The 11,291-nt window shown below is 36.1% G+C and overlaps 1 protein-coding gene across 5 annotated transcripts in view; it reads right to left on the bottom strand.

The window, feature by feature from the left end:
* The window catches only part of LOC136840157 (glutamate-gated chloride channel-like), a 500,113-nt gene that overhangs the window by 32,701 nt on the left and 456,121 nt on the right, over positions 1-11,291 (bottom strand). For 4 of the 5 annotated variants that reach the window (XM_067106604.1, XM_067106605.1, XM_067106606.1 and 1 more), the window contains exons 5-7: positions 8,488-8,514; positions 4,402-4,428; positions 2,737-2,760 (exon numbers count right to left, since the gene is read on the bottom strand). In XM_067106604.1, the coding sequence (XP_066962705.1) occupies positions 2,737-2,760; positions 4,402-4,428; positions 8,488-8,514 (78 nt within the window). The remainder of the gene's footprint in view (positions 1-2,736; positions 2,761-4,401; positions 4,429-8,487; positions 8,515-11,291) is intronic. The other variant, XM_067106607.1, reaches the window with a different exon arrangement.

Genomic DNA, 11,291 nt, shown 5'->3' with positions numbered 1-11,291 from the left:
CTATCCATTACTCAGAGAGAGAGAGAGAGAGAGAGAGAGAGAGAGAGAGAGAGAGAGAGAGAGAGAGAGAGAGAGAGAGAATGTCAAAGGTAAAGGTCACAGGGAACGTCCTATTCATCAAAGGACACAAAGGCGCCGGCGTATGGTAAAATCACTCTCAAGAAGTCTCCTTCTTTCTTCTTCTTTTTTTTTTTTTCCTTGAAATTCCCTAAATTCATTTGCGAGTCCATTAGCAGAGGCGGCGAGAGGGAAAGATGATGATAATGTCTTAAATGCGCTTTCTCACGGCAGGAGAAAAATGATTTCATTTATTATTTTTTTATTTTTATTTTTTTTTTTTCGGGGGCTTAACTGGCTTCCTAACTGACGGGGAAAACGATATCATTTTGTTTTATTGTCTTGAACCGAGCTTTCTCATAGACATAGAAACTTGAAATGATCAATTTCCGTTATTTTCTAAAGTTTACGTCATTTGTAACTCGACTTCCTCCATTTATTGAAAAGTATTTCATTTATTTTTTGGGAATTTCTGTTTAACGTCTTTAAATGCGCTTTCTCATAAACTTTAAAATAAAAATGATTCATTTTCGTTATTTTCTAAAGCTTACGTCATTATAAACTCAAACTCCTTTCTTAATCATATAGAATATACATTACTTTGCTTCACATCCGTTCAACTGCTATAAGCTTTAGCTAAGGCCAAAGTAACAGGTATCCTGTTGGTGTGGGCTTGTGTTAAACGCCTCTTATTATACCTAACAAACCGAGAACCATTTTCTACGTGAATTTTGAAAAATCTCTTACCAAGTCAATATTAGGTCGACTGGGGAAGGGATGCCACTCTAGATTCATATTTCAATTATATCCTAGTGACATCCCTTCTCAGTTAAAGAAATTTCTTAAAGCCCCAATCAAAACGCGAGATTAAATAACTGAATGACTGTTATTTAAGGCAAGGGAGACCCTTTTGCTGAGTCTTGCCTTCTTTTAAATACGATTTCAAAAGCAAACAAGAATGGGGAATGCCAGACAAAAGAATGAGGACGCCAGAGGAACGTATATATTAAATAATGAAGATAAAGGGCTAACCATCTGAATTGCTGACCTTCCAAAGGAACAGGTTTGAATTCCACTTCTTGATGGTCCACTCCGACGCACAGAATTCTCCTTCACTCTGTATTTTCAAAAGTTAAACTAACGATTTTCTTACTCATTTGTCATGAACATTCTCTTAATTCAATGTTACACCTTTCCTTTTCAGCACAAGTGCTTTCTATTTAGTGGAAGCTTGGTAATGAATCAATATTTATTTTGATTTGTTTTATGCGGATATGCATACGTTATGAATTATGGTAACAACAATGATAAAAATTGCATCAATCTGCAAGTCAGCAGATTTAAAGCTGTTGCCCGCGATTCACAAAGCAAAGCTTTCTGTTGATTTATTCACATTACAATTGTTCGGGAGTTCAATTTTTAGTTTTCTGTAAAAGAAACTATTGTGCCGGCTTTGTCTGTCCGTCCGTCCGCCCGCTCTTTATTCTGTCCGTACTTTTTCCGTCCGAACTCAGATCTTAAAAACTACTAGGGCTAGACGGCTGCAAATCGGTGTGTTGATCATCCACCCTCCAATCATCAAACATACCAAATTGCAGCCCTCTAGCCTCAGTAGTTTTTATTTTATTTATGGTTATAGTTAGCCATAATCATGCGCCTGGCAACGATATAGGATAGGCCACCACCGGGCTTTGGTTAAAGTTTCATGGGGCGCGGCTCATACAGCATTTATACCGAGACCAACGAAAGACAGATCTATTTTCGGTGGCCTTGATTATACGACGTACAGAAAACTCGATTGCGCCGAAGAAACTTCGGCGCAGTTTTTACTTTTTCTTTTTTGCTAATAATCTGGCTTAGGAACTAAACTAAATAACGCTAGATTAATAGAGAGCACTCACAAAGAAATTAAAAGGTATTATGGGAAGCAGCAAGAGTGCATGCAATATCAGAATGCATGCTACAAGATACATTGTAGGGAACAGTAAAATAAGCGCGCGCCGATAAGGCAGGTGTTGGTTAACAGGCTATTTTTTTTATTTACACATCTTTTAATTCCTTATTCTTTAGGATTGTTTTCTCTTAGATTTATTATTTTCATCATAATGGTTACTCCAAATTCTATGTAGCTTAACTCTCAAGCCACAGAAGTATAAGTTCACAAAAAAAAATGAAAAATATACCATACATACACACACGCATCTCTATGTATATAAGTGTATGTATATACATATATATATGTATATATAATATATATACACATATATATGTATATATACATACATACATACATACATACATACATACATACATACATACATACATATATATATATATATATATAAATATATATATATATATATATATATATATATATATATATATATATATATATATATATATATAGTGTGTGTGTGTTATAAATATTGAGCATGGATTCAGGAAAGACAAAACAACAGTCAAGACCACATTCACCTTAAACTTTGAAACAACACGAACAATGAGCAACACTTCCCTAGAATACAGCCACATAGAGTGACCTATATGAACACAGCTCATGAATACCAGACATTAATCACATAAAACCACTGAAAAGCTTTAGATCACGATGTCACAACTACCTACTGACAATCATATTTTCGACATGCAACTTAAAAAAAAAATATTAATCTAACTTACCCATAATTATTGTGGTATCTGTTCCTGAAACAAAGAGTAATAAGATTATTTTATTAGATCGTCAGCTTTCATTTTTTTTCTTTTTGTAAAGGAAGTCTTTGGTGCATCTAAATTGTCATTAAGCAAAGAAAAGTATATTTGCAGGATTTCGTTTCATACAACAAAATCTGGCAACCATCTGTTAACAAAATTACGTACAGGCGAAGTTCTTTCCCCGAAGAAAAATTATATAAAAAATCAAATAGAATATCTCGCTTCCATTTAGTTTATGCCAAACTGCTTCCTTACTATTTGTCATATTTTAAATCTCTGCTAAATAAGAGCATTAATTTTTCCGCCCCGTCGGCCTTCGTGTTCGAAATATACGCCAATAAATTCCACATTTCCAAACGACCTTATTTCTCTTGCGTAACCTGGAGAGAAAGAGGTCGCGCAACGCTGACCTAATTCTCTGGACGAGAACCGGGTCACTTCACGAACGTCCTTGATAATGACGCTCTACGATGAATTGCCAATAGATTTATGACGCTCTAATCTCAATGGCGCTTTAGAATGCGGCATAAAACGCATGAAAGGGGCATACGAAGAGCCGCACCTTTTACCAGCATGTGTGTTTTAAAGCAAAAATTAATAGGTCTTAGGGAACGGACGTTAGGACAGACTCTCGAAATGTTTAATGATTCCCTTTTGAATGAGCTTGGAGATAGAAGGGTTCAAAAGCATACATGTTCCAATGAAATAATTAGTAATAACATAAAAATGATGCTTTACATACGGAAAAGCCTTTCATTCATTATTTTATGTGTCTCTCAAGCAGTTCAAGGACTCTAATTCACATGTTATCACTTGTTTATAACTGAATCGCGAAAATATGGAACGTGATGAATATATAAATAAAGAAAAAACCCACGAAGGAAAGAGAATCACTGGAGTGCTGCGAGGCCTTTCGACTGTCGTCCTTTACTTAGCAGACTTTAGTTATCACTTACGTGGGTGTGAGTCTGTATTTGTGTGAAGACGAAACACGCGTCCCTACTTCTCAACATGAAAAACGTACTATATCCCGAAGCCAAGAGAGACAAGGTCTATCCAACTGGGTGGGGTCGCCTCCCACCTGGGGTAACTACGTAGGCGATGACGCATCTTAAGAGGTACCTGCTTAGGGTCCCTTTTTTCGTTTTCTTTACGGCAATTCACCTGCCGAAGCAATAAGGAGGTAAACAAAGCTCCGCCTGCATAGGGGATTTGGGGGGAAGTGAGCAGACCTTCTCTTTCTCTTGGCCTTGTTGTATCCAGTAGAGAGCGTCACAATAAACAATTACTCTTTGAGTTCCCTTGCAAAACAAACTATAAATTTCTTAATTAAAAATTCGAGAAATTGGCTTACAAAAGCAGGGGCAAATCTGATTCTCTAAAATCGCAGTTTGCAAGTAAATATTTGCACTTATATGCAAATATGTAAAAATCAAATATAATACGTACGAGCCATAGGGTTCTAGGGAAATTTAAGAAATATACCGTCTTACCACCACAAACAAAAACATTAACATTATAATAAACACACACACACATACTCACACATATAAACGTATATGTATATGTACATGTGTAGATATATACATTTATACATAACGTTACTTAAATATAAATAACTTAAACACTTACCCATACTGTGGGGACGGAGATACGCCTCTAAAGAAAGAAGAAGAAGAAAGAAACCGTAATTAAAATTAACTGACCATAACAATGGGTACATGTAAAAAATAAGAAGGAATGAACAATGCACAAAATGCCTACCACATTCTCACACTTCGTATGCATACAGTACATACACATTTTATTTGACTTCCTTCCACCTTTGCCCACGAAATAAGCAGTGGCTCCCTGACACCAAAGTTCTCTCTCTAAGACAGGAATTCTGACGAGGAAGTGGGAAGTTGAATTCGCTCCCTAATGAGCAAAACAAGAAATAAGATTTTATTCGTAGAAAACTAACTTTCGGGAGATCAAAAGTAAACCCCACGTGGTGTCTGATGCAAGGGAAAAGGGAAAGGGACTCTCTCTCTCTCTCTCTCTCTCTCTCTCTCTCTCTCTCTCTCTCACACACACAAATACTTATTATACACTGACACCTCTCCTTTACGCGCACACATCTCTGTCCCTTGGTCACTCACACCCAATCACTCTCCTGAGCTCGCTCTCTCTCTCTCTCTCTCTCTCTCTCTCTCTCTCTCTCTCTCTATATATATATATATATATATATATATACATATACATATACACACACAGGTAAACTCATTTCCGCGTAATCACATTCTCTGGCATGTATACGCCCCCTCTCTATCTCACACAAGCACAAACTTTAACATTCAAAATCTCTCTCTCTCTCTCCCAGTTGTAACAACCCAAACTGGCTTACGCACAAAACAGAAGGAAGAGCGGAATATCTCTGTCTCTAACAAGATAATATTTCAAGTTTACCCTGTGATTAGCTGCCCTAAGGGGAATACAATTTCTTTTGAAATTTAATATATAAGATTCCCTTCTTCTTTTCTCCTGTGTAGGTAATGAGGTTCTTAGAACTCCCTGAATCTCATTTTCCAGGTAACTTGAGAAAGCTTTTCTCCTTGATCTGCACAGTACGAAAAATTCTAAGAGCTATAAGTTTTTATTTTTTTTTTTAAAGTTGATTAGTTAATTATTCAACAGTTTAAAATGGAGCGCTTGTGTAGCGCTGTAAGAAGAAAGATTTTCGTATTATTGCGGTAAGAGCTGAGGTACTAAAAATAGTATGCAATCTCTAGTATGCTGGCATGCTGTAAATGCAAAATAACCGTTAATATATAGTAAGAATGAAGAAATAAATTAGATGCATGCGTGCGCAGAAATTCTCTCTCTCTCTCTCTCTCTCTCTCTCTCAGCCTCTACATACATTATGTATATATACGAGTATATGTATATATAAATAATGTATGTATGTATATATACACATATACACAGCCATATATGTGTAAGTTCATGTAGATGTATATATACATACATACTGCATATACTCACACATTTCAAGGGGATAAACTAAAACTGCTACTCTATTGTTCTAATTAAGCCATTAAAATGTCCATCTTCAGGGCTACATTAGATCTGTAATGGAACTACACTCCAATATCTACGGTGAGTACAGCTAAAAACTTATAATCCAAATTGAAAACTAACACAAATTTGAAAGTTCAGAAAATTGAAGATCAATAAAGGCCAGAATGCTTCTCCACGAATGCTCTGGCTCCAGAGAAAGTCTCAATGACATGAAAATATTTCGTGTACAAAGCAGTTATTGTGAGAGGTTTTCACGCCTCCTTCGAACTTAAGTGTGCAAACTAAGCTGGTCTTAGATTTGTTGGATCTCGCTGGGGTGAAGATTTTCGTCGTCATATGGGTGGCTATCAGGAAGTGGCAGCTGAATAATCTCTCAGTAGAACTTTCTTGTAGCTGTGGTTTCTTACTCTCTGTGATGAAGTAGCTTCTCCAAGTCCATCCAAGGTGTCTATGCCACTCCACTTTTATTTTTGCTGTTCTAAACGTTAGCCATGAAGACGTGAAATGCTGGATATTGTAGAGATGTTGCTGGAGAGCTACAGAAGCCATATGCACATTACTGATTGATGAAAATAAAGATTGTGCCAGAAAACTATCAATAAAAGTGGAAAGCCGACATTCTGTGCAAGAGACTACTACTGACAACTACATTTTAGATGACAAACATCGTCACCCTGGGACCAGCGTAGTCTACAAATTTAAATTCGAAGTAGAATTGACACCTTCTTGTTATGAACTAAGTTGGAAAATGATGGATACCTTGTAGTGAGTATTATTGCCACCCTCAGGGGATCCAAGGAATCTAAGAATAGAATACTCTGCTAATTTAAATTCAGAGGAGGCATGAAAGGCTCTCAATATCTACTACATTGGAGACTGATGGCTCCCTTGTGAAGGCTGTTATCGCCACCCTTAGGGGATCCAAGGAACCTGGGAACGGAGTAGTTTGCAAATTTAAATTTGAAGAGAACATGAAAGCCTCTTGAGATGAAGTGCTCGGTACAAGAAATGTCTGCAGGCCACTGGGACTCTTCCAGGAATTGAAGGATTCCTGGCCTGAGAAATTTGTTGATTTTGATTTTTCTGAACAGTAAATTTTAATTTGGATTCGAATTTTTTGGCTGTCCTCACCTATATACTGAAGAACAGTTTCAGTGTAGTGCAGTCCTGAAGTTGGCCATGGGTCAGTGGCTGAAACAGTTGCCGGTTCAGGTATAAATGAAGCAAGCGAGTAGCAGGTTAGTTTATTCCTTCAAAGCTTGAAGGAAAAAATGTGTGCTAGAAATTTAGAAATTGTAGAGGTGTTGCAGGAGAGCTATGGATGCCATATATGCACTAGCACCTGATGAATATATATATATATATATATATATATATATATATATATATATATATATATATATATATATATATATATATATATATATATATATATATATACATATATATATATGTATACACATACATACATATATATGTATGTGTGTAAACGTAATATATAAGATTTTCTTGTAAAATTGAAGCCGTTTCCACTAACAAGAAGCGGATTGAAAGAAAAAACACAGTAGCTACTGCCACTTTCATACATTTAAACTGCTGGTTCGTTGATGGATTTCCTGTGCAGTTGCACTTTCCCAACATAAGCTGCCTCATATACCTTCAGAGAGAGCTCATCAGCAGCGCCACTCATCCCTATCTGGATTATACACTTGGCTTTCTATGATATTATGGGTCTTACTTTCTAATACCTCTTGTACGTACACCACCTATGCAACCCATTCTAGGTCTTTCCCCACCAAAATGCATCTGAAGTGTACACACTTTTCACTAACCTAACATCATTCGTTCTCTCCGCATAAACAGACCACCTCACAATACTCAGATCCGTCCTCACACTTTTCCTAAGCTTGTTACCACTCCTACATTTATTCATATTCTCATCCATTCAATTCTTCTCACGCAGCATTTACTGCGTAAACAGTTCATCTCAACAGCCTCAAAATTTTCCTTTTATATTTAACATCCACATTATAGTTCCATAGCGGAGAGTTGGCTTAACAATCCCTTTCCACACACCTCTCGTTGTAACACGGATAAGGAAACCTACTTAAACCTGATGAGAGTAAAGGTACCAAAAATTTATCCGATGCTCAGGGGTTGCTAAGAAAATAGCTTAATATTGTTTCAAATTAGTAACTGCAGTCAGACTCATGAATTTCTGTTTTTGTTAATGATGTTGAAAGTATATAAAAATGTTATAATTACTGTGATATATATATATATATATATATATATATATATATATACATATAAATATATATATGTATGTCTAAACATACATATACTGTACATACATACTTACATATATATATATATATATATATATATATATATATATATATATATATATATATAAACTCAGATACCCGTTAAGCCCTGACTCTCTATTTTCTCTTCTAGATATTCGAAGCCAATAGCTGGTCACAAGGGATCAGAATACATAACTCTACAGAAAAACACGGGACGCAACCAAACTAATCAAATAACGGTCAAATTGGACTGTTGCACCGTCTGCAATTCTGAACCTTATAGCTAACGAATGCCATGTAACATCGGAGGTAAAAGCCTAAGAACTGAAGGAAAGAAAATTATACTTACCCGTAGTTGTTATGGTTATACTGCGACCTGGAAGAGAAGAAAAACAGTTGTCATTATTTACGTAAAAATACAATGTGTTTGTCACATTGGCAATTACGTACGAATATTGTTTTCTCGCTCTTCTCTCTTTGCATCATCAACATTATCAACAAAATTATTATTGGTGTTGTTGCTGATGTCATCAGTACTGACGTCACTATTATTACTGCTTTATACAGAATACCTTGAAACCACTTCTGGAGGAAAAAGATTATGCAGTGGGAAAATAATTGAGTAAATAGAAAAAAAAGAAAACTGGATAATTTTATTTATCTAAACATTAAGAAGCACTCTCACAAAAACAGTTCACAAAACACATTACACACAATGGGAGAGGGGCAATTACTTAAAAAAAAATATAGGCAAACAGCAGAAAAATAAGAGCGTAGATTTAAATAAATCAACCTGAAACCTTGATGTTCAAAAGCAATGACTTAAAAGGACAAACATTTAAGAACTGTGTTAGTTTGGAAAGCCAATCTTAGAAACTTAAACCATAAAAGTTGTTTCTTAAAATAAAATACATAGCAGCACGTCTAGTTTGTATAAGTTATGCTGAATTAAATTGAATTGAATATAGAATTTAGGCCAGAGGCCAAGCACTGGGACCTATGAGGTCATTCAGCGCTTAAACGGAAATTGACGCTATAAGGTTTGAAAGGTGTAACAGGAGGAAAACCTCGTAGTTGTTCTATGAATCAATTGTTAGGAGAGGGCGGGAAGTAAGATGGAAGAAAGATTATATGAAAGGAGGTACAGTAAAAGGAACGAAAGGGGTTGCAGCTAGGGGCCAAAGGCACGCTGCAAAGAACCTTAAGTAATGCCTACAGAGCACCGCATGAGGTGCACTGACGGCACTAACCCCCTACGGGGTAAGTTATGCTGAAGACCTTGGCTCCTATAGCCAACTACATTGTTCTGGCCTAAGAACCACGTTCCACACTCTTCACTGAGGTAGTTAACTGGTGCGTTCACAGTTTATAATAAGAATTGTTCTCCTACGTCATAATGTCAAAAACTGGGAGTAAATTCTATATGATATAAAGACTTCAGTACTTTAGAGAGAATGCTAAAACTAACAAACCGTCGAAATTAAGGACGACATCATTTCCGAATGAAGTCTATTAATTAATTCTTTATAGCAAATGTAAGAAAAACAGGAACAAATGACAGCAAAACAAAACATTTAGATAAGTAACAAATCTATAATATAGACGATACGTGGAGGCTACCTACCTGAACAACCACCATGAACAACTATTTGGTTGAGTAATCGGTCTAATACCTTTTAAACAATTAACTGGCAACAAGCGCCTACATAGGCTTAAAAAAAGAGCCTCTGGGAAAACTACTGTTAACTTACCATAGGTTTGCTTCCTCTCTCTCTCCTTCCCTCTCTCACTCTCAAAACTGCTGCTAATTTCAGCATGGTACTTTACGTAATGTTTGAACGAAGGCTGCTTGCTAACACTTGTGACAGGATCCTTTCTCAGTTGCGCAAGGCCTGGTGGTTGTCCCAGAATGTAAGTATATATCATAGATAACAGCGTGGCTGTTCCCTTATATTTTTACCTACCCCACCATATTATGATAAATACTATGCAGATTTATGTGCCATATAATGCTGTGGGAAATAGCTATCCCTTGCAAACCGTAGTTCACTGCTGACGGCATTTTAAGCTTGGTATCATATCAGTTTGAATAATATTTGTTAAAAAATAAAGAAACAGTGAACGGGCTTAATTCGAAAGCACTTACCTTTGTAATATACATGTTTCACATTTTCAACATCCTCTCTATATTTTTCTTATTAATGAAAACAACAGCAACAGCTACAATATTGTGGATATTAGCAACAATGTCATCAGAAAACTATTAAATAGCTAAATGAAGTGCACGTGAAATAACTGGGTTGGACAGTGTCACACTGGAGCCATTCTATTTGACCAATCAAATTTAAACTCCAGTTCGATACACAAGGACAACTTGCTTTCCTTTCTGTACCCAATGCCCCTTGGGGCAAATATTTCATCTAGTTAATTAAAGGGTCTAACTGTATTTCATCGTTTCAATTTTCCACAACATTTGTTACTGTCATTACTGATAAAGACAAAACTCCTCTTTAGGGATTCGAAATGCAGACCTCTGATTTGCAAGGCCAGCCTATATCCACTCACAATAATAGGTTTGTCCTTGTCATCTATTGGTAAGCGAGATTGCCTGCTTATACATTATTATTATTATTATTATTATTATTATTATTATTATTATTTGATATGTGCAAAGTAGTATATGGAATAAGCCTAATGATTAATTTACTTGCAAACCAGGCTTTCACAAAACAGAATATCCGTATAATGGAAGAGAAAAACAGTGAGGAAAATAACAAACAAATACAGACTCTATAAACCAAGATTAACTAAGATAACGGGACAAGTCTCTTACAAACAGACTATCTAAAGCGAAGCGCAAACAACAAACAAAGAATCAGAAATACAAAATAAAAATGAGAGCTCTTCCAATAATGGAATATCATCCAAGAGAAATGAAAATTATCGTCAGCACAAGATGAGGGGTCAATCTTTTCCGATGACCCTAAATCCGTCCCTGTCATGGCTCCTTCAATGCAACGGTTTCTTAATTACCGGGAACTGGGAAGTCTGACATGCTGCGATATGCAATCAGAGATGCAAAGCTGAGCACTGAATATTTTTGTTTAAGGAAGATTTGACCTCTGATTGAGAAGTCCTCAGTTTTTCTTTGTC

Source organism: Macrobrachium rosenbergii, chromosome 7 (genome assembly GCF_040412425.1).
Source record: "Macrobrachium rosenbergii isolate ZJJX-2024 chromosome 7, ASM4041242v1, whole genome shotgun sequence".
NCBI lineage: Eukaryota > Metazoa > Arthropoda > Malacostraca > Decapoda > Palaemonidae > Macrobrachium > Macrobrachium rosenbergii.
Note: the sequence above shows the minus strand (reverse complement) of the source record. Positions and strands in the feature narration are given on the sequence as shown.